This window comes from Punica granatum, chromosome 8 (genome assembly GCF_007655135.1).
Source record: "Punica granatum isolate Tunisia-2019 chromosome 8, ASM765513v2, whole genome shotgun sequence".
Classification (NCBI taxonomy): domain Eukaryota; kingdom Viridiplantae; phylum Streptophyta; class Magnoliopsida; order Myrtales; family Lythraceae; genus Punica; species Punica granatum.
Window position 1 is genome coordinate 20,123,071 of NC_045134.1, and position 23,515 is coordinate 20,146,585.

The 23,515-nt window shown below is 38.6% G+C and overlaps 3 protein-coding genes and 1 long non-coding RNA gene across 6 annotated transcripts; 3 read left to right on the forward strand and 1 right to left on the reverse strand.

The window, feature by feature from the left end:
- Positions 1 to 5,408: 5,408 nt before the first annotated feature.
- LOC116187034 lies at positions 5,409 to 6,463 on the reverse strand. The gene is made up of 2 exons (XR_004151964.1): positions 6,333 to 6,463; positions 5,409 to 6,178 (listed from the first exon to the last, which is right to left on the reverse strand). It is a non-coding gene; the product is annotated as an uncharacterized LOC116187034 (long non-coding RNA).
- A 3,456-nt stretch (positions 6,464 to 9,919) lies between these two features.
- LOC116189625 (serine/threonine-protein kinase 10-like) lies at positions 9,920 to 12,709 on the forward strand. Its single transcript, XM_031519375.1, has 3 exons — positions 9,920 to 10,033; positions 10,656 to 10,770; positions 11,843 to 12,709. Exons 1-3 carry the CDS (start codon positions 10,017 to 10,019, stop codon positions 12,215 to 12,217), a joined length of 507 nt encoding a protein of 168 aa, XP_031375235.1. The 5' UTR covers positions 9,920 to 10,016; the 3' UTR covers positions 12,218 to 12,709.
- A 725-nt stretch (positions 12,710 to 13,434) lies between these two features.
- Positions 13,435 to 16,210, forward strand: LOC116188465 (pentatricopeptide repeat-containing protein At4g02820, mitochondrial). The gene is made up of 3 exons (XM_031517846.1): positions 13,435 to 13,528; positions 13,564 to 13,745; positions 14,494 to 16,210. The coding sequence occupies exons 1-3, from the start codon at positions 13,435 to 13,437 to the stop codon at positions 15,748 to 15,750; spliced, it is 1,533 nt and encodes a 510-aa protein (XP_031373706.1). The 3' UTR covers positions 15,751 to 16,210.
- A 2,496-nt stretch (positions 16,211 to 18,706) lies between these two features.
- Positions 18,707 to 23,383, forward strand: LOC116187505. 3 transcript variants are annotated; one of them, XM_031516250.1, is made up of 5 exons: positions 18,707 to 19,083; positions 19,245 to 19,355; positions 20,110 to 20,317; positions 21,027 to 21,116; positions 22,765 to 23,383. In XM_031516250.1, the coding sequence occupies exons 1-5, from the start codon at positions 18,970 to 18,972 to the stop codon at positions 22,911 to 22,913; spliced, it is 672 nt and encodes a 223-aa protein (XP_031372110.1). In that variant the 5' UTR covers positions 18,707 to 18,969; the 3' UTR covers positions 22,914 to 23,383. The 3 variants fall into 3 exon arrangements, with proteins under 3 accessions (XP_031372110.1, XP_031372111.1, XP_031372109.1); XM_031516249.1 differs by having other exon boundaries at positions 18,711 to 19,083; positions 20,107 to 20,317; positions 22,765 to 23,378; XM_031516251.1 differs by lacking the exon at positions 21,027 to 21,116 and having other exon boundaries at positions 18,708 to 19,083; positions 20,107 to 20,317; positions 22,765 to 23,382.
- The last annotated feature ends 132 nt before the right edge of the window (positions 23,384 to 23,515 follow it).

Here is a 23,515-nt window from a genome sequence, read left to right on the forward strand (position 1 = left end):
TATTCAAATACACTTTTATAAGAGACCAATACTCATCCTATTTCTCTGCCTACATTGGTCTGCCATGGATGGCCTAATGGGGCTTCTATTTATAGAAGCCAATCCGATCTAGGAAGCTTCAAGTGGGCAATATTGCTTCTAACAATGAGAAGATCTTGTCACCCTATCCTCTGCTCTTTGTCAGACAAGTTGAGCGTTTTATCTTCTCTAAATAGTCGAGCAAGTGAGGCAAGAGTTTTCAACGATTTATGCACAAATTCTCTTAATAGATTATAGGACCTTGGAGTGGACCGACAAATTGATCAACTATTTATACATATCTTTCGCCCAATCAACGTGTTATATGTGTCTTTCAAATTAATTTAACCACCAGCCTCTATTGTAAGTGAAAAAAAAAAAAAACACCCTCCCGAACTTCACCAAGTGCAAGATTAGCTGTTCTTTTCCTTATCCAACTTACTAAACATGACATACAATTTTTTTACATGGGAAAGGCTAATTTTGATCCTTAACCTCTACTTTCCTTTTATTTTTTTGACTTAACCGCTTGTTGGGTTGAATATCGTTTTGAACCTTTTGCATTTGGTTCATTTTTGGTCCTCTGATCGTTTGTCAATTAAAAATAGCAAAAGCAGCATATTTCATTTAATTAAAATATTTATAAAAAAATAGAAATGTATTGTTTTTGAAAGGAACTTGGAGAGAAGTGGGAGGATTATACATCCTTTGTGATAGCTAGTGACCTCGTAAGGGAGAAGGGGTCATCGGCAGAGCACCCTTTTCCCTTAATCAAGGGATCTCAATCTGGCTGAGATCCCTAGATTAGAGGAGAGGAAGGCCCGTCAGCGGCCTCCTCTATTCCTATGAGGTCATCAGCGATCACAGAGGTTGTGGAGACCATGGTGGTAGGGACGGATTTAAGAATTTTGTCCAATGATAGTGAAGTTTAAAGAAACTCTATATCGTAAAATCAATGAGGATGAAATAGGATAATTTTATTAAAAAATTAATAAATTTGACACATCCAAATAAAAATTTTGTAATTTTTCCGGAGTTCAAGAGGGGCGAACAACACCCCCACCCCACCCCTCTCTTTTCCTTTAAATCCATCCTTGCTCGATGGAGTGGTAGGGGCCACTGGTGAAGCCCCAATTGCCCCTCCTTCTCCTTCCCACTTCCGAAGTTCAATTTCCTTTTATATTTTTATATTTTTATTAATTTTTAAAAAATAATGGATAATTAAGAGAATGTAGTATTAAAATTTGAATTGAATGGTTATAAAAATTGAAGAAAAATGGAAAAAAGTAATAATTGTGTTGTTGATTTTTATTGTGGAGTGAGTAGAGTTAAAGTTAGAGTTAAAATTTTAATAATTTGATTGCAAAACCAAACGAAAAGTTACTAGAACTATCGAGCTCGGTTCCAGGGCATCCATGGCGGTACTTATTTTCCAGGCAAGCTCGTCATCTCCAGTTGACCAGCCCCAGCAGAAAAAAACACTATTCCTGACTCATTATCACCATAGCCACGTATTCTGTAAAGACAACAATCCTCCGAACAGACTTTGATCAAATAGAACACAGACTCCAGAGCAAATTTTAGCTTCTCCCCGTTGCTAAGGGGAGAACTATTCCTTCGTTTTTCTGCTAGCTGTTTCGAGCCCATGAGTTTTGGGTTAGAACAAGCCCGTAGAAATGCATTTGAAGCGTATGCTTTCACATACTGAGTTGAAGGAACACTCACGGTCTTTCTATTGTGAGGGTCATAGCTCGGGATTCCCAGCTTGGTCTCAATCTTTGCCTTTTGAGAAAGCCATTTTAGGTTTCTCACCATGGACGATTACGACGTGCTTTGGGAAAAAGGAACTTTACGACGTCCATAATCCCTTCGGAATCAGTGTTGGGGACTGAAAGACAGCCGGTGAACCAGTCCCAGAAAGCATCATCTACGAGATGGTTCTACTCGATAGAATGCGTTATCCAGAGATTCCAGATGATATAATGCATCATTCCCATCCTTTCATGCTAGGGAACAAAGAAAAAAATTTCCATTATTGGCGCATATAATTGCAAAAGGCAAATACCCGAACCTGGCATCGAACATCAGCCCGAATGTCCCCGTCCAAACCAATTGTGGTCGCCTTCCCAGACATTTTAGCTTATGTCCTATTGTTTTAGCCACACAGTACCTAGAAATAGAAACAATTCTCCAAGTCAATTGTGGCATTGGTTGGGCACTTTCTTTGCATCTTTGCGACTGCTGTAACTAATCAGGAATTTCGGTGAGAGAGATGATGTAGGCATTCAGGAACCTAACCTTCATCATCATATACACCAACAACTGAAAAGGGACAAAAATTTTGGAGATCCAAGCCTGAAGAGGCGAAACCAGAATTGTGAACGCATGATATACATAACCGGAAGATAAAATTATGTGGAGAGTAGATCCACTTCGACTGGCAATGCTTCTAATTACATAAAAGACTTGATTTTTCGCTACCATAAAGCAGAGCTTCAAGCCGAATCAGGAGACCGGGAATTTCCTTTTCACGTTTATTTCAAAGCCGTTTCCGTACAGCACGGTACCAATTCTAGCATTGTTCAATTTCAATATACAGGGCCTCATTCAAATATTGAAGTTATTGCTTGTACCGTCAGTCCAAATCCTAAATTTGATTCTTGCCCATCTAAATCAACAAGATCCACTGCTACATTGTAGATATGACCAGCACAGTGTAACCAAAGTGGAGCTACCGTCACTTAGATGGTTTCACCATCATGTGAAGTAAGCGGGGCTGGCCCGACATGATCCAAATGGCTGCAGAGTCTCACTACACAATCAGAGGTCCCCGCGCACTGGACAGGACATGTACGATGAAATGGCCAGAAGAAAAATGGGAGCGTGTACTCTGAAGCTATTATAGTGAAAAAATAAAAGAACAATCTTTCATTGTGTAAATGGAGAAACATGAATTTCTGACTACTTTGAAGCAGCAGAATATCATCCTGAAGCAATTTAAGTGATTGCAAGGCACGATACAGCAAGAAGAATTCCCGATATGAACCGATATGGATAACCGATTCCTTCTCATGTGACCTAATTAACAAAAAGCATGCCACCTTTTTTTCGTGCAGTTGGCAATATGCTCGGGAGTGAATTGTTCTTCTTCTCATCTTTGTTACCATAATGCTCTAACATCAAATTTTTTTCTTTTTGATAGTTTATAATGATTCATTCATGAGTGAAAAAATAAAGTACACGGCATAGAAAGCCCTTCAAACAATAATAAATGGGGGGCAAAAAAAAAGAGAGTAACAAAGATATGGAGATATTGATTGTGTTTGTCTAGATTTAAATCGGATGTGAGAAACTCTGATATTATTAGCAAATCCCTTAGATTGTTTAGCGACTAAGGAAGGAAATTAGACATATCGTCTCTAATTCATGATTTAAACCTAGGTCAATCACGACTATAAATAGATGTGGAAGATAGGATAAAAGGCAGGAGATCCACATGTGAGGAAATTCACCGTATTGGGTGATGAATACTTAATCTAAAAGTATTACCCTGAGTTGCTGGCTCTATCCAAGAGCTTGCTCTTGAGGAAAAATGTAACTACTATTAATTAGTGAAGTTGTTTTGGAGTTCGTCTTACCATTTATCCCCACGTCAGGGTTTTTCATGCAAAAAAATTCGCGGTTTGATTGTTTGAGCATCCTTTCCCGACATTTTACGTGGAGTAGATCCACTTCAATAATGAAACTACTGACACTGATCTCTCCATCCCGTATTTTTTCCTGCGCTCGTCCTACATTTTATGTTCGTTGTTGCCACCTCCGGAAGGATCCCGTTTATTACCGAGGTACGCTCAAGACTCTCCCCCTCTAGCTTTGTTGCAAAAGTTGTTATTGCCAAATTTGAAAACAGATTCCTAAGGCTGAATAGGATTTGTGGACGTGAGGACCCTCCCCGCATGGTCATTATGGGGGATCCTTGTAATTGGAAGGACACCGAGGTTCTTGATGGCTAGACTACAATTAATAGTATTGTGCTGAAATACTTAATTAGGTGATTATTCCCTTGGAGGATGGTGTATACAAAAAAAAAAAAAAAAAGCAAAAGCCAACACGACCAGTTGCACTGACTGAACAAACATAACAGCCAATCATACTCACAGACCATGAGATGGAGAAGTAGAGAAACGAAGACGTACGTACGTAAGAGACATGACACGAGCAAGACAAGACCGACAGTTTCTTAATTCTAATCAGACCGCGTACAAATTTGAAGCGCACCCTGCTCCTCCTCCTGTTGATCGCCCCGTCGCACTTCATTCCTTGTAATTTTATGGGAAATATGTGATCTCCATTTGTCATAACGTATTAACCTGAAATGAGCCATCAAGAGCCAGACCAAGGTTAGGAGCTCCCCGCCCGTACTCAGCGATTGGATATGCATATCTCCTCTGCAATGCCTCGCCGCGTATGTCAGCATCTCCACCGACGCTCGGGACGTGATTGTCCACCTCTTTCCCTCCGGAAACCCCTTAAGATTCTCGGCCAATTTGCATGCACGATACACTAGGGATTTCTCTTCAATTTTTCCTTTGGATTCGAGAACATTCGTGCAAGCTTCCTTCAATGTTCTGTCTCCTCCTCAAAGAAAATCTGGTATCTGCTTACGAGCCTGCTCGTAGTAAGCGACGAACATACCAGATACCATGGACATCATACCAGGCTGATAGACCATCAGGTATAGCATGTAATCTGACAGGATCTTGCTGAATATTCGTTCCTCGGTTGCGGTCTTCTCACGGGACCCATCCTCCTCTGTATTGTAGCAAAGCTCAGTAGCAATATGCCACAGAAGAAGATACTCATCATATTCGACATCTTTGAGTTCCTCGGGTACAAACTCCTCCACTCCATTCTCCATTTTGGGGGACATTTTCCGCAGATTGTCGAATATGAACTCCCACAGTTTCTTGTCAAAAGGACACCTAGATACATATATGGCTTTATCAAGAGCACGGCACCTGATGCCAAGCTTATCGAGACAACGACTTAAAGCGAATTGATAAATATTTAATTCCAGCTGCAGCCCATGGTAAACAGAGGATCTTCGTTATGCAGGCTCGGCATCCTCCATGTGGCTTGGAGATTGCTCTGGGAGGAGAATCCTCGAAAAAATATACATGTATCATACACGTTGCGGTGAACATCTCCCTCAATCGGAACCTTCTTCAGCTTCCTTATACAGATGTCCAAGAGATAACGACCGAAGTGATACAACATATTACATGGTTTTGAGGGCGTGCATTCCGTGCATTGTTTTCTGTTTAATCAGTGGCTGCGAAGACTTCCGAGTACAATGTACTCGATGGCAGAAAATTAAGTCAAGCACAAGGGGTACAACAAACAAAGCATAGCTGATTCCGATGTCAACATGATTAAAATCTTGCTTCCCAGCATGAGCAAACGTGCCGAGCGCAACGGCACCCAAAATCATGGATATATACCAACAAGATGCGCCACAACGATCCCGGAACGCCTCTTGGTTAGTGAAAAACACCTCGTACCTGTAACTCAGTTCATCCTTTGGCGAGATACCACAGAAAGCCGCCACGCTCTCGTCCACGATCTGCTTCTGACCCTCGTCAAGGGGCTTGTATTCTAGGTTAACAATGAGTCCCTTGAATTTTCGAAAATAGTGGTACGCAACATTGAGCTTATCAAAATATCCAAGCGATTTTTCTCTTTGCTCAGACAGATTAGTGAAAGTCCTTCAATATTGTCCTCCAGTCGGTAAGGGTGTCGAGAAGTCACAATCCCTTTCCGGTACTTATCCAAGGATGCAGAATACATGGAGAACACCCGATAACCATAAGAAATGGAGCCTCCAAGAAGTGAGAAAATGGTGGGGACTAGAAGCTTGTTGTTGAGGAGGGTGAAAAGGAAGGCGTAAAAAACCGTTGCGAGCTAGACTATGAAAACAGCAACGTGCCTGATCCACAGCTCATTATCTTCAAGAGAAAACGCTTTGACGGTGAAGGTGCCACCGAGGTGCCTCAGCAGAGTAGGTGCCCATAATGCCAGGACATCGTCCTCCCGCCGACGAACATTCGCCGAATTGCCGGAATTCCCCGTGCTGGTTCTCACACTCTTCAGGAAATGGAAACTAAGGGGTTCTCAGCAGCCAAAGCAGGGGGTGCATATATCATTCAGAATTGCAGGAAAATCGATGTGCGCAGACGGAAGGAATAGATGGAGGAGATGGAGGAGGAAGAGGAGAATGAGAAGGAGGAGGGGGAAGGAGGAGGAGGAAGCTTTACCTCACGCTCGAAGCCATTGTTGAAGGTTCGAGCTCGGCTCAGCTCTCTCTGCCTGAGGCTCACTGTATGAGGCAACGATCTGGGTTTTGACTGGATTTTTTTTTTTAAAAGTGTTTTGACCTTTGAGAGAAATTACATATGGAACCGACATGTAATTAGATAAGAGATAGGGGTGCCACTGCAAATAAACGAGATGTTCCGGTAGAGCAGAGAAAACTATGAACATTTTCCGCAAATATTCATTTGTATATATATACATTACACATACATGCTTTGAGGAAGAGCCTTCAAATTTTGAGTTATTATAAGTAGGATTCTTTTGAGTCGTGTAAATGGAGAAAATCTACATGCGATTCGGAAAATTTTACCTTTTATCTTGTTGTTAAGTAACATAATATCTTCCGCTAAGAAAGTGACGTGACGAGAGATAGCTTTAATGGATCTCGAGCATTGCCGGTCTTCATCCTTACATAATGAATGAAGAAAAAAGTTCAAACTCCTCCGAGGATTGAGGAAAGATCTTCAAGGCGAAGATTGTCACGTGAATTGGAGCTTGTTTTGATATAGATGGGAGAGAGAGGAGAAGAGAAAAAAATGTTTCTCATTTTATCTCCCAACTTTTCCTTTTTTTCCCGAGGCGGGTACGTGCTTTGGCTTTTTTAAATCTAGGACTCCTTATCAAAAAAGAATATGAGTCACGGCATCGTGGCGCACATTTTCCTTTGATTAATGATTTCAAATTTGATATTTAATGGGACTACTCATACTTATTTATTAATTACTTGAAATTTATATCTTATTATAGTAGATCATGACTTCCATTATTAAAAAATAGATAAAATCTAGGAGTGCTTAAAACTATCTAGAAAACTAAAACTCGAGCTGATCGAAACTAATTCCAAAATTCAGATATCCAAAATTTGGTATTGGTTACGATGTGTTTTTTCTTGGAACTTCCTGATGTTATTTGGATTTTGGTTTTTAGACTTAAAAATTGGAAAAATCGAACTGAACCAGATGATATATATTTGATTTTTCTTCATTTATGGCCCTTATAACTTTTATACAATTTACTAAAGGTCATTGAGCTGACAACCCAACTCAACTCATATTTCAAGTTAATCACGAAATTTACACCCAAATTTTTTTTTATCACGTGATAAAAATAAATAAATAAATAATGCGACACGCAACCCCGAGAGGACTTTAGTCCATATCTAACTTTTCGACAAGTAATGGATTATTATTGATGATTGATGGAGTTATTAAATTTATAACGTGTATTCGATTAAACGATTCAAAAAAATTGCATGCAATATATAAAACTAACAGTAAGAATAAAATACTTATAAAAATTAAATTATAAATAAATGAAGTAATTATTATAAAACTTTGTCAAATATTGTAAAATTGGTTTTGGAAGAATTTTAAAATAAATATTGTTCAAATAAAACAAATAGTTCTTCATTTTTATTTGAAAAAAAATAATGAAAAATAAAATAAGATTTTTATTATAATAAAGATTTAAAATAAATATTTTAAAATAATATTATGGTAAGATAAGTATTATTTATTGTTGGTTTATTATTTAAAAAAATGAAAAGAATTGAGAAAAAAAAAAAAAGACAATGGGCCTGCTCGAAGAAGATGGGGGAGGGGGGTGGGCGCCCTCGGCACCGGCCACTGCCCCCGCGACGAGATCGCCAGCATCATCAGAGGCTGTCGGCAACTTCGTCTGGGCGGTGCTAACAGCTTTTACATTTCAGCTGATGACTAACAGCTTCATTCTTGTCTGCATTTCCTCTGAATTTAATCTTTCGGGCTTCTTGGAGTTCCATCAATGAACTGCAGTCTTCCTAGCAAATGTGAAATGCCCGAAAATTATGGGGCTGTGCATTGGGAAATTCTTGTCTGCCAATTTTGGGTAGCAATCATATAATCTCACTTCCTCGTTACTTTGATGCTAAATTGGGTGAAAATTTCTGCAAATTGTCTCTTAGGTGAAGTGATTATGATAATTATAAGATGAGAACAGTTATGGTGTTCCTGTGAAAAGACAGAATGGGGAGATCCGAGTGGGTGGTGGCCTCGGCGCCGACCCCCACTGCACAGACGAAGTGGCTGATAGCCTCTGATGGTGCCAGGGACCTCATCTTTGGGGGCGGTGGCTGGCGTCGAGGCAGCCACACACCAAACACCCCCCAATCTTCTTCTTCTACATGTTCAATGTTCAACCAGTCTATTAAACCCATTAAGATTTAGGTACACGTAAACGACTTTACATGTGACCCGATCGATTTGTGACGCCATTGAAAGTCTATGTGTGAGAATATTGTTTTCAATATTGGAAGAACTAAAAAGAAATAGCATTCCACTATAGAACATAATTCCATTGTAGAATTTACCTTTCCTTTTTGCATAGTTGTACTCTTTCGAGAAAATTATCAATTTGGTCCTAGAAAGGTCATAATGTCATTAATTTGGTCCTTCAAAGATTTTTACCCTTAATATGGTCTTTCAAAGATCATATTGACATCAATTTAGTCTTTCAAAGATTTTTACCATAAATATGGTCCTTTGAAGATCATACTGCCATCAATTTAATCCTCCATTAGAAAACGGTTAGAATTGTTTAATTTCGTCGAATAATTTATAAAAAAATATAAAAAATATAAAAAAAAATTTAGACAGAAGAAAAACTACTTTTTCTCAATCTCTCTTACACTTTTTTTGTAACAATCAGTCTGTATATGTTCATGTTGGGAATGCATGTGTCTGCTTGGTTTCTTTATTCTTCTTATCTATATCAATGGGAAAGATGAAGATGAATGGAGATGGAGATGGAGATGGAGATGGAGATGGAGACTATTAGACGATTGATAAAACCACAACGCATGTGTTGGAGTGAGAAATATTATCGATTTTTTGTTTCAACGGATATATATTTTTCTATTTTTATTTTTATATTTTATAGAAATTATTTGGCGGAGTTAAACAATACTAACGATGTTTCTAACAGAGGATTAATTTGATGGACATAATGCTCTTTGAAAGACCATATTGATGACAAAAATCTTTGAAGGACCAACTTGATGACAATATGATCTTCAAATGACCAAGTTGATGGCAATATGATCTTCAAAGAACCATATTGATAGTAAAAATTTTTGAATGACCAAATTGATGACAGTAAGATCGTTGAATGACCATATTGATGACAAAAATTTTTAAAGATCAAATTGATTGTAATATGATATTTGAGGAAACATGTTCATAGTTTTCTCTGCTCGACCGGAACATCTCATTTATTTGCAGTGGCACCCCTATCTCTTATCTAATTACATGTCGATTCCATATGTAATTTCACTCAAAGGTCGCCTTGTTTGATTTGTAAATGTTATTTTAGAATCACAATTCTAACTTAACTTACTCACTACAAAATAAAATAACTTATATAAAGTCAAAGAGTGAACTCTATTTATATATTTTTTTTTCACAATAAAGTAATATAATTTATATAAAATTAAAGGATGATATTTTTTTTAAATTAAAATCTGATTTTAAAATTTTACAATGATACACAACACAAAACACTTAAAAAAAAAATCCTGTCAAAACCATGATCGTTGCCTCATACAGTGAGGCTCAGGCAGAGAGAGCTGAGCCGAGCTCGAACCTTCAACAATGGCATCGAGCATGAGGTAAAGCTTCCTCCTCCTCCTTCTCCTTCTCCTCTTCCTCCTCCATCTCCTCCATCTATTCCTTCCGTCTGCGCACATCGATTTTCCTGCAATTTTGAATGATATATGCACCCTCTGCTTTGGCGGCTGAAAACCCCTTAGTTTCCATTTCCATCTTGTTTAGCTCAGAAAGTTCCTTCTTGGTTTCCGGGAAGATGCGACTTTGATTGATCATTGTTTGCGATGAGTTCCGTGTTGCTGTTCTTAGGCACCGAATTAACTATCAAGGCTATAGAATTTGGGGCAATTCTCCTATGTTTTTTTGGCAAATGTTTTTTCGGTCGCAGATGAAGATTATGCGTGATTTAGAGGAACGCAATTTAGCTGTGATTGCTTTTGTTTGTGAATTAATTACTATGCTCTTCAAGATTCTTCTTTTTCAGTGTATGCGAAGCATCAGTTTGTCGAAAGATTCATTCTTTATTGCTTCAGGATATGTCCTGTTAGTTAACGAATCTATGGGGACACGGTATGTCAAACTCTGGGAATCTCGAATATACCTGTGGATCAGCCGGGAAGTCTTGGTTTTCTTGTTCTCTCTGAACTCGCACAGTCATTTCCTCACTCAATTCTCCTGTTTTAGGGCCACTGTGGGACTTTTGCTTCGCGACATCGTGTCTTCACAGGCAGACATGGAGAAGCTGGAGAAGAAGAGCCTAGAGGAACTTGATCAGATGGTCTATCAGGAGATGATGAAGGTGAGTTTATTTTGTTTCGATTAGAATTTAACGAACAATATTTTTGGGGTTCTAATGGATTTGCAGAATATATATTTATAACTTAAATACCAACAAAGTACCGAATGCTATGATTGGTTTTAGAGTTAAGTAGAGTTGAGTTTTGATTTTAATTGGGTTGTACTGTTTGTGTTGTTGAATTATGAAAAAAAATGTGAAATAGTAATAAATAGTTGAGAGAAAGTAATGATTGTGTTGTTAAATTGAAGATAAGTGAATTTAAGTAAGGTAGAGTTAAAGTTAAAATTCGTTTGTGAAACCAAACAAGACTTGCAACGGAGGCCGCCATGTTGATCCTAATGTCAAAATGGTTATTGTATGCAACCTAAGCCATCCTCTGACTAGCTTTTGAGTTGCAGTACAAATCAAATGAAATCATTCAAGGTCTCTTGACTCTTATCAAATTAAACACCGTATCATCAGTTTCCTAACATTCCTGCATATCACCTTCTTTTTCCTCTACTCCAACTTAGTACGTCAATTGACTCATTACTTCCAAATTCGCGGAAGGAAGAACACAATTGTATAAAAGAAGCTAGATAAAAAAGAAGTAAGTTCAGCTGCATACTTAAGCATGCCCATAACCTATTTGAGTACGAGCTGAACTCTTAACTCGGTTTCCTATCCTCACACCTCGATATACTCTCTGCCTGCTCTGTTCTCATCTCCTTCGCGGTTCTTCACTCAATGTCTGTTTTCATCATTCTTCCTCATCTCTGTTGCCGCCTCGATCTCTCTCTTCCTCCTTAGTTTCTCTGTTCGATCAGATAAAACCCAGGAACAGAGTAAACTAAAAGACTCACATGGTGGAAAAAGAATGATGTGAGGGGATAGGGCGTCGCCTAGCCAAAGCATTTGCATTAGAAAATATCATATGTGTGTGTGTGTGTGTATCCACGGGTGCAGTGGGGGCTTCCCCACCTGTTGGTGAGGTGGGTTCTTCTTCAGCGATGATGATGTTGGTTTCTTCCACAGTTCTGTTTTGTTTTTTGCTTTCCTCTTAATTTTCCACTGATCGTTCACTCTCTTGTAGGCATTGCAATTTGGTAGATCCCAGAGTCAAGCCTTAGCTTCTCTTAGAAACAAGGCGGGCAGACTCAGTCAGGATTTGGTATTAGCTTCAGAGAACAAGGAGAGAGTTCAACGTCACCTGCTTGAGGAGTGCAAGTCCCGCCGGAGAGAAAGGGAGGAGCTCCAAAAAAGCACTCTGGAGTTGGAGGCGGAGAAGGACTGCTTCATCCGAGAGACTAGGGCATTGAGAGACCAAAATAGGTTGCTTCAGGCGGAGCTCCGTGCTAAGGAGTTAGGTGTGAAGAGGTTGCCTGAATCTAATCTCAACATTGAGGAGGAGCTTATAAGAGGACTCGATTCGAGGAGGATGCTGACGAGCGAGCAGTCTGGAGGATGAAACCAGTTCTTAGGAAGACTTACTACGAGCTGCGCAAAGTTTGCTGTACACAGCCTCTTCGCTCAGTACCGATTTTTGATATCCTTTCTCAGCATCAGGATGGTCAATCATCGTTGAGGGAGGATGAAGAGCGAGACGAGGAGATTGATAGTCTGGACTCAGACGAAGGGTGGCTCTGTGATGACAACGACCACGCGCTCCTTGAGAATGGTGTCCCCAAGGCCAAAGTGGATGGTGCTGGCGACACCATCTCCACTCCAGCCGCAATCAAGAGATCATCCTTGGTAATTGATCCAAAAAAGCCGAGTAGATTAGTGGGTCGCAGGGATTTAGGATTTTAGTGTCAGTTGCACGCATTCGTTTATCTACTGTAAGCATGTCCTTGTTATAGAAATGAACTTGTTATGTTGCTCTACCGGAGTTGCAGTATCGAACTTTGTGATGGACTAATTTTGCTGGCCGCCGTTAATCTTCAAGTTCTTTCTCAACAAACTTATGGTTTATAGTATATTCTTTATAGTATCCTCACCCTGCAATCCCTGTCGGGTTTTGCTTATCGTGGCCGCAGATTTTGTCACCTCGATGTAAGTTGTTGGAGCTGCATAGGTTACCTCTCGACAAGACTAACATGCTTCGTTTGGTTTCGGAATAAGATTTCAATTCTTCTCCATTTCATTTGCATCCAAATGATATAGGTACGTGGATATAGAAATTGATGGAGAATTTATTATTAAAAATTTATTTATAATCATGATCAGGAAAAAGTATGTATGAGAATTTATATTAAATAAAAAATATAAAAAATAATTATGTTTAGCACTCCTTGGGAGGGTTTTCGAGTTTATTATAGTCTGGGCGATTCCGGTATCCATGAATGCAATCGCTTTGGTTGGTTTTGCATTGAAAGAAAAATGGACAGGAGGGGAGAACCAAACCCACCTGTGCCAGGCTGTTCGAGGGGCGAGGGTGTATGGGGGCGGGAATGTCATTTACATGTCATTCATCTGAAAGCCCATATGTCCATGGGCCGGACCCAGACCCGGACCCGGACCCGGAACCGGACCCGGACCCAGACCCGGACCCGGAACCGGACCCGGAACCGGACCCGGACCCGGACCCGGACTACGAAAATCCGCGAGGCCACTTTTGGGTTATATTCGGCCTTCCTTCATCGGCAGCGCCGACTGTGAGTGTGGAGAGAGAAGAAAATGTTACGGATGCTCCGACGCTACACTCGCCCCGCCGTCTCCGCGGCCGCCCGCCCCTTCTCGGCCGCGCCAGCGGCGGATGGGGTGGCCTCTACCTCTGCCGCCCCTTCCACCGGCGCAACCGCAGAGAGTTTGTCCGCCAAAAACGCAGTGGCGGGAACACTCTCGGGAAGCAGCTCCTGAGCCTGGTGTACGCGAAGCGCAGCGCCATCGTCACTATCCGGCAGTGGAAGGAGAAAGGGAACCAGGTGCGGAAGTACGAGCTCAACCGAATCGTTAGGGAGCTCCGCAAACTCAGGCGCTACAAGCACGCCCTCGAGGTCAGTTCCCTCTGGCTTTCCAAGCTTTGCCGATGCTGCGAATTGCAATGTCCTGCACTAACTGCCGATGGATTCAATGTCCTGACTTGTGATTGTGCGTAGAGGCAAATCATAGCTCCTATGAATTGAACTCTAGTTTGGCAGCTGCTATGATATACTAGGTATAGATTTTGAATCATTGTATCGTGCTTTGTCGATTCAGTTTCTTGCTCCTGACCAGAGGATTGAGATTTTGGAGTGTATTTGAGTTACTCGAGTACTAGCCTAATACTGTTTATGTCGGTTTTTCATTGATGATGTTTAAAATTTGAAATTTTCATCCACTTTGGTTGTGTTCATTGATTTGAGGTGTGCTTGGTCCTTTTAATTTCATCTAGGCGAAGCCTGGAGATAAAATTCGTGAAATTACTATAGCGATGCAATGAAATGTAATGCAATTTCCATTTAAAAGGCTCGTGCTTTCATGTATGGTTCTATTTGGAAGTGTTCTCCATTTCTTCATGAAATGCATGGCATTTCATTTTCATCGTCTTCTGCAAGTGAAGCAAACACGATGTTGAAACTTCTTCAACAAGAATAGTATGAGCTGTATAAGATTCGAGGGTTCATATGTTGCCACCAACTTGGCTTGGAAATTATTTCTTTTAGATGGGGGCCTTAAGCTCTTGCTGCATTCGGCCCTCGGCTTCTGCATTCTGCAGATAATTAACAAAATGTTTTATAATCGTTGCATGTCTGCTTTCTGCAGATATGTGAATGGATGACTTTAGAACAAGATATCAAGTTGTTACCTGGTGATTACGCTGTCCACTTGGACTTAATCGCGAAAGTCCGAGGTTTAAACAGCGCAGAGAAGTTCTTTGAAGATATGCCTGCTGAAATGAGAGGCCAACTGACCTGCTCAGCACTTCTCCACTGTTATGCCCAGAACAAACTCTCTGAAAAGGCGGAGGCTTTGGTGGAGAAAATGAAAGAATGCGATATGCTGAAGGATCCTCTTCCCTTCAACCACATGCTCTCGTTGTACATTGCTTGTGGGCAACTCGAGAAGGTTCCTAGTGCAATTGAAGAGCTTAAGAAGAACACCAAACCTGATGCTGTCACTTACAATCTTTGGCTAACGGTTTGCAGCACGAACAATGATGTTGAGACTGCGGAAAAGGTCTTCCTCGAGCTGAAGAAGGCGAGAGTAATTCCCGACTGGGTAACATACAGCATTCTAACCAACCTGTACGTAAAAAAGGGACTGTCCGAGAAGGCAGGTACAACTTTAAAGGAGATGGAGAAGAGGATTTCACGCAAAACTCGAGTTGCTTACTCTTCTCTTATCAGCTTGTACACAAACATGGGAGATAAGGATGGGGCCCGTCGGATATGGAGGAAGATGAAATCATGCTTCAGGAAAATGAATGATGCTGAATATACTTGCATGATATCTTCGCTCGTGAAACTTGGGGAGATTGAAGAAGCTGAGAAGTTTTATACTGAGTGGGAGTCAGGTTCTAATACTGGCGACCCTCGGGTTGCTAACTTACTTATCGCTGCTTACATAAACAATAACCAAATTGAGAAAGCAGAGACCTTTTGTGATCGGGCCATTCAGAAGGGTGTCGATCCATGTTACACTACTTGGGAGCTCTTTACATGGGGCAGTCTAAAAGGTGATCATATGGATAAAGCTTTGGAGTATCTGAAAAAGGCCATTGCAAGTGTTAAAGAGTGGAAATTCGACAAGAAATTAATTGGAAAAATGCTGGAGAAATTTGAGGAGCAAGGTAATGTAGAGGGCGTGGAGGAATTGTTGGCTGTGATCAGGAAAGCCGGGAAGTTGAATGCTGAGGTCTATAATGCGCTTCTCAGAACCTATGCCAAAGCAGGTAAAATGCCACTCATCATCGCTGAGCGGATGGAGAAAGATGGAGTGCACTTGAATGAAGAGACCCATGAGCTTATAAAGAAGACGAGCAATATGTGTGTGAGCGAAGCTTCATGCAGATTTTCTTAAATCAGGATAAGGCTTAATCATGAGACGAGTGAATGACCAATCGCTAGATGGTCCTTGTAGAATCTTTGAACACTCTGCTTCACTAGTGATTTTCACCTAGAAGCAGGAGTGATTCAGTGCATCTTTGCAACAATAGGCTTGCCGAACTCATGCTAAGGAGGTAAGCACTTGCGATGTAAGTTCAACATAACAGGTTCAGCTTGAGAAAAAGGAATCCTTTGGCAGACTAGTTTATTGTCCTCTGCACACGGATATGTAACTTATGAGAATTAGGGATTGCATACAGTCGTTGTCACAGATAGAGCCTGTCATTGGTAGTTGGTGTTTGGAATGTAAGCTTTTATCCTGTATTCAAGTTTTGAACTGCATGACGGAGACCTTACATAGCCAGTCATTTACAGCATGTGTTGACACAACTTTAGTTCCGGAAACAAGTAATGCTTTCTATCTTTCGTATCGATGCGTTGATGAAGTGATAAAGATTGTGTCATGAATATGAAATGGTTTGCAATTTCAGGGTCTTATTATATTCTTTAGCCGGGTAGCAGATTATCCATTCTGCGAGCATTAAATTTGCATGGAGGAATGAATGATAGTCTGAGGTATAGCATTTTCAATCTTGAAGAGCAGGTTGGTGATGTTACACGTATACAAGCTCAGTGCACTCAGCTTCTGCTTAAAATCATCGTGGTTGTATCTGTAACTGCCGTGTAAGTGATTCATGCAGGTCGATTACAGGCTTCGACACTGTAATCGTCGATTCACAGCCAATCATGGGATTTAGATGGACCAGTGACTGTTCAAAACTCGAATCCCCAAGGTAGGAAAGACAGGTTATCCTTTTTCGATCGGAACTCTAGCTGATGATGGCAGATGATGCATTTTATTTTATGATAGGTTTAAGTACTTGGAGATGTTGAAAAAGCATTTGCATATGTAAACATGGGAGAGCTCATTTATCTGCGGAGTTGGTCAAAGATGTTGGTGACTGCTGTGTGGTGGGACAGGTGAGGTTGGTTAAGAAAAAAAAACACCACAGCACATATAATTTTATCTATCTGTATCTCTCTCATGTCATGCCCGTCTGTTTACTTGTGTACCGAACATAACAATTTGTGTGTCATCGTCTTATTCTTCTGTTATTTTAGCTGGTGACCGAATCACTTATGGCAACCTTCCGATCTAAATTATAGTTGGGAAAAATATGCACACGTGATCACATCGGCGAACTTTCATCAAACCGAATGCACGGATACAACCTATCTAAAAAGACAATAAAAAAAAAAAGGAGAGAGGAAAAGCGAACAGCGAGCTCGTTTGCTTACTTGAATCTGTTAGATTCATCATCGACTTTAAAGTCTTAATTGAATCTGTTAGATTCATCATCGACTTTGAAGTCTTATCAGTGTAATCCATATTTGGACGAGTAAAAAAGCCATCCATGTTAAGTTTAGCACATTTTACTGGAATTATCTTTTAACATTCCCCACTGAAAATTAAATTTGAAATAGATCTCGATGCGAAGAGTGAGTTTCCTTATCATCTTCGCCAATCTGTTGATAGTACGTACAGCCTGATCAATAAATGATGCGTGCCAATGACCTTTCCTTTTCAGATTTTTTTTGGATAATTTGGAATATATATATATATATATAATCAATTTCGGCGTGAAAATTAATTTAAACTAGTCTTCTCTCCCGCGCATTACTCGAGCCTTTCTTTTTATACATTTTAATTAATATTTAGTCAATATATTTTAGAAATATAATCAATAGTTTTTCAGTTAATACTTGTTAAATTATAATTATGAACTTACTACTAATGATGGAGAGCAAGTAACATGTGAGAAAATTAAGAATAAGTTTAAATTAGTATGGTAGATTATATAATAGGCCTTACTTCTTTTCTGTTATATTTTATGTATAATTATTTAATTATAAATTTATAATAGTACTATCACACTTACCAGATAACATAATATTATATGTTATAGAAAAGATGTTTAGAGATTTTTAAATAGTTGTTTTGCAAACTCAAATTCATGAATATCTGTCCAAGAGAGGTAAAACCCACATGCATCATCACATTTAATCTTACTATTGACGAAAATATGAATAGATTATCCATAATGTGTTGAGGATTTATAAAGGCATAAATTTTGTATATGTTCTTATTAGTTTACTTCAAAGTATTTTAGTTTGTATATTTTTATTTTATTAAATTTCATCTGTTTATGTTTATGCATTTCTTATAATTAAAGACATTGTCACCGAAAAAATTGTGTTTTTGTCACAAAAAAATTATTACTTGAATTTCTACCAAAAAAAAAATTACTTGAATGATGACATTCATTTCTTGCAACTAGGGACGGACTGAGGGGGCTGGGGCTAGCGGCCGCCTCCTAAAATTTTGACGTTATATAGAAAATGATAAAATGACAAAAAATTTCCATTTTTAATTAAATTACTTATATTTGCCCCCTAAAGGCTTGCCTCCCTTGACCAAAATCTTGGGTCCGTCCCTAGTTGCAGGAGGCCGAACTAATATGTAGAGAGAGATGGGTTGTGGAAATTTTAATAAGATTGTTTAATTTTCAATAGATTTGATAAAATTTTATGAGAATAAAAGAGACAATCAACCATGAAGCAATAATTCACCCAAGACGCTTATGTGACATGCTCTCATTAAACAAATGAAAGTCTCTCGTCACACGATGTTTAGAAATCTAAATTAAATACCTATAATAGATGGATAGGCAAATGGAAATTGGAGAAGTATTGGAGCAGCCAGCAACGTAGTGGTGAGGGAATAACAAACCGAACCAAACAGAGAGGGAGGGGTTTACCGAACCCAACCCAATCGACGTCTCCACATTCCACGACATCGTACATATGTATGTCAAATACTTTTGAATTACGAGTCATAATCGGTTCTTGTCAATCGGGACGGGTACGTGAATGATCCATAAACCCGGGGGGCGGGACCGATCGATCTCTTTGTATATAAAATGGGCCACCTAGTGAAATTTAGTTAAGATGCAGGTGACTAGAAGTTGGGAGCTTGAAAGGCTGTCTGTCGTCTCTTCTCCTCTCACCTTCTTTCCTCCCAATCACTCCATTTGGTAACGTTCCCAAAGAAACATAAGAAGATCAGTCCTCACGGCACAAGAGCCTTCTCTCTCTCTCTCTCTCTCTCGGCTCTCGCGCGGTGTCGTCTTCAATGGCGGAACCAGTTGTTATGGCCGGAGGCTTTCAAGAGGCCGGGATGAGGCCGTGGCCAGCTCCTCTTGATCATCATCTTGTGCTTTCTGATGAAGCATGCGAAGCAAACAAGGTCTCTCTCCAATCAGTCTGTCTCTCTAGGGGCACTGCCATTCCCGTTATTGAAAACCATAACCAAAACCTCTTAATTCTAGACGAGAGTTAGATGATTGAATTATATGTACTTTTTATTATTTAATAATAATCTTGGTTTTATTCTTGCTCTTTTTTCAGGAATGGATTAGTCGGGGTGGGCAAAAACAAAACCATTACGACGACCATTACCGTCACAATCTACATCGCCATCGTCCTCGATTTCGGGCTGAGCCGCCTTCGCCACCGCTGGTATGTTGGAGTAGTTAACCGCTTTGGTTCTTAGTTGCATCGATGACCGATTTAGTCCTCGATTTCGAAATAATTGGTTGAATTTATATATTTTTTTTCTCCAATTCGAAGAGTAACAGTGCCAAATGTCGTGAGTGTAATTTTTCTATGCATGGCATATTAACCTCACGAGTTGATTAATTTCCTCATCAATTTTAGGAATTGATTACTTTTATATTGGCACATTCTTTTGGAATGGCCGGATATTTTTCTAATCATCAAATTAATTAATGCCAATTTAATTTGCATGGCGTTGAGTAAATGGATTTGATGCAATGACAAAAGTAGCATACTGAAAATGATGATGGTTCAATCCTCATTAATGAGACTTTTGTACTCTTTTATTTTTATTTAATTATTCTTTATACAAGGCCGTACATCTCTCTTATAACTTAAAAAGAAACTTTCCATATCCTTTTTTCTTTTATTGGGTAAAGTATGCCTCGCAAATAACTGAAGATTTATGGCAGTCTCGATGATTATTGCAAAAAAGCATGGGCAACCGATCGAATTGAAATTATTCTCAAGTATCATTTCCCTAAGTATAAGTAAGCAGATCTTCTCTTGCCTAAACCTGACGACTCAAACATGTACGCATGCAGTCGTCCTGTAGTACTTGCACGTCCAGCTGGGTCACTTGATCCGATTGTGATCGATGCGACCGGTTGTCGATTGTAATAACATTTATGTATATACCTTTTTGGGCATGCAGCAGAAATCAAGCTCATCATCAAGGGCTCGTCAGCATCAACAAAGGCAGAAAATACAGTCTAATATTGATCGGGCGGCTTACGGAGGAGGGCAAGGAATGCAAGCATTCTTCCTTAATTCATGCCCAAGATCATCAAGTGGGACCGGCGTCTTTCTTCCTCAAAGGCTTGACACTGACAATAATAATTCCGATTCTTTGAACAGGAAACCTGGTAATATATATATATATTATATATATATATATATATATATTTCTTGTTCATTTTATTTTATTATAGGGAGTCAATATATATATATATATATGCGTCTCGACACCATTTTTTTTGAAAAATTCAGATTGTGGTTGATTGTATTTTCGACTAATCGGGGAATCTGATTCTGTTCGAGATATTCGTGTAATTGGCATGTATATCATGAGCTGTCTGTGTGTTGATCTTTAAGAACTAAAAAGTTTTCTTATTGCGGAAAATGTTTCAAGTTTTTCCAAAAACAAAAGAACATTACAAAAAAATTAAATAATTTCTCGATTCTACTCAACGCGTGGACCTGTATATATACCTATCTAGCTTGCATCTTCAAGTTAGCCGATTATCCATTTTTTTCTCTAACAAACCAAGAATGTCAATTTGCTTTGTGGAAGCAGTAATCGCAATTTAGCATCGTGAAATCGTTTATTTACATAAGTAATTGGGTACACGTTTAAACGTGTATGTATGTCTTTAATAAAAATATCTTAAATATCGCGTGTTATGCTCATGTGCATTTTCTCTTTTAGTGTGAACTTAGCATACATGTGCAGAGCAATAGACTTGTATCTCAATTAAAGTGTGAGCAGTCCCTTAAAATAAGTTATCTTAGTATGGCTCATTTTCAGTGAAGACTACATAGATTTGCTTAATAAATTATACATTGATTTGGCAGCCTGTGCACCGGTCCTCCTCCCGACCCGAGTCGTTCAAGCCCTTAATCTTAACGTGCATGCACTTGGCCTCCAAATTTCACCAAGGCAAGGTACATCGTTTTGTAATTATACTAGAGAAAGAAATATTTCGATTTTGACCAAAATTAACTATATTGATATATAGGGAAAGTTATACATTTGGTCTTCTAGATTTGAATGCTTTTATATTTTAGTCCCTTTTTTATTGTTTTGATATTTTACCTTTGAATACTTTTATGTTTTAATATTTTTCCTTTTTTTTTTCATTTTAATCCAATACCTTTAAAAACTTATCTATTTTCGTGCTTTTAGCAATTTTTTTATTAGAAAAGATTTTAGCTTTGATCCTTAACCTTTTAAAATTATTCTTTTATCTTAATTCTTTTTTGTTTAATTTTTTTCTTAATATTAAACATTTTTTTCCTTATATTTCTACCTCTCAAATTCTCATAAAAATACCCACACGATATTTTGAAATTTGTAAAAAAATTATTATTTGAAATCCAGAAATAAAACGAAATATATCAAAATATATATTGCAAGGGAGGACGGTAAGAGAGGGAGAGAGGCGACAGTAGCCGGTAGGAGACGAAGTCACAGTACCACCCTAGGGTAGGTTTCCTTACACCTACACCTCCATCCACGATTAGACTCGCAACATCATTCCCTGCATCAAGGTACCATGTCCTTGCATAGTGTGTCACTACCAAGTTCATAAGTGTGGTTTGTGGTTATTGAACCACAGTCGCCTTCTTTTTTTTTGTTTGTATTTTTCCATTTTTTTACTCGCAAATTTGAAGTACTAATTCTCTTAATACAAATTGCCATTACCTCTACTAAGATCGCCTACGACCTAAACGCTCATTCCTGCTCATTCTCTCGACTAGGTTCACGGTTTTTGTTTTATTATTTTGATATATTTTGTTTTATTTTTAAAATTAAAATAATAATTTTTTAAAATTTAAAAATGCCATGTGGGCATTTTATGAGAATTCTAGGGGTAGAAATATAAGAAACAAAACTTTTAATATTAAGATAAATTGAACAAAATAAAAAGTTTAGGATGAAAAATAACTTTAAGAAGTTAAGGACCAAAGTTAAAATATTCTCTAATAAAAAATCTGATAAGAGGATGAAAATAGAAAAATAATCAAAGGTATTGGATGAAAATGAATCAAGAAAAGGAAAAATGGCTGAAATAGAAAAGTAATTAAAGGTATGGCATTTAAATGATAAAAAAATAGGAAAATGACGAAATTAGAAAAACATTCAAACCCAAAGGACCAAATGTATACTTTTCTAATATATATAATTGAACAAGCTCTTTTTTTTTTGTGAACAAAATCGCATCGTTTCGATTTGTTTCACACATATATAATTGTATTATCATTTTATTTCCTTGTTTTCCGATGTCTTAATGGCCCATAAAACTATATGAAAAATTTCATTGTCCTCCGATAGATATTAATAGAATTACAAACATAATGTTTTGATTAAAAAGATATACACTATACAAATAATATATATATATATATATAGATACCTATATGGTAGCTCATCAATAATTCTTATTTTTCTAGAACTTAATTGGATGTAGTCGTGAAAATAAAATCTTTCCATGTTATTATTTCAAGGGAATTACGGGTGTTGTCAGCTTATTGAGTGAATTTAATCTGGTCGAAACGTGAAATTGACCCTCCACCTATGTAATTATTTCAGATTCAAAAGATTACAAAGGGATATCTGGAGAGAAAAATTCAGGGAAAAAGAAAAACAATGTTATCGGAAAGGATACAACTCAATGCTGCGTCGTTTCAGAGAATAGAAGTTCTCCCCACATCTTTCTTCCCAAGGAGTGGACATACTAGCAGCAGCTCCATGCAAAAATGCAGAGACAGTCCATGAAACAGCTGAAAAATTATTTTCATATTAACAATAATAAATTTAATTATTATTGTTCATGTGCTATTGATCCTTGTAATGATAATAATAATTGGCACTACAAATGTCTTTCTTTCTTAATTCTGTAACATGTTCCATGTGATCCATCATTGTTTTCTTCCTTAATATGTGCAGTTTCACCCCATTTTGTTCTCGATTTCTTCCCTCCTTGTACTCTTTTCCTCTCCGATCTCTATCATGTATATTCTCCATGAGTTGGTCGCATTGTTCACCCAGTTTAGATCGTTTTTGGTGCTACTATCAGTACGTGCTGGTCAAACTGTATCCCGTGAACACCCCGCGAGCTAAGATGGTTGGTGTTACTGATTCCGATTGCTCATGGGAGCGTTCCTGATCACACCATATACTATTGGTCGAATACTTACGGTGACTTTTCTGAGCCCTTTTTGTCTTGTACTCTTTGCCGTATAGATTAATTGGTTTTTAATTGCCCACCTGAGCACTAATTTGATGTTCATAACCGAACTTTTGTGAGTATATTCTCATCGATTCAATGTCCTGCTGCTCT

Bases quoted from the DNA above. Each gene is read 5' to 3' on its own strand.
- LOC116187505 (XM_031516249.1), top strand. From the start codon at position 18,970: ATGGCGGAACCAGTTGTTATGGCCGGAGGCTTTCAAGAGGCCGGGATG. The intron at 19,084-19,244 runs GTCTCTCTCCAA...CTCTTTTTTCAG, and splicing joins AAGCATGCGAAGCAAACAAG to GAATGGATTAGTCGGGGTGG. The intron at 19,356-20,106 runs GTATGTTGGAGT...TTGGGCATGCAG, and splicing joins AGCCGCCTTCGCCACCGCTG to CAGAAATCAAGCTCATCATC.
- LOC116189625 (XM_031519375.1), top strand. The intron at 10,771-11,842 runs GTGAGTTTATTT...ACTCTCTTGTAG, and splicing joins TCTATCAGGAGATGATGAAG to GCATTGCAATTTGGTAGATC.
- LOC116188465 (XM_031517846.1), top strand. From the start codon at position 13,435: ATGCTCCGACGCTACACTCGCCCCGCCGTCTCCGCGGCCGCCCGCCCC. The intron at 13,529-13,563 runs CCCCTTCCACCG...GAGAGTTTGTCC, and splicing joins GGTGGCCTCTACCTCTGCCG to GCCAAAAACGCAGTGGCGGG. The intron at 13,746-14,493 runs GTCAGTTCCCTC...TGCTTTCTGCAG, and splicing joins GCTACAAGCACGCCCTCGAG to ATATGTGAATGGATGACTTT.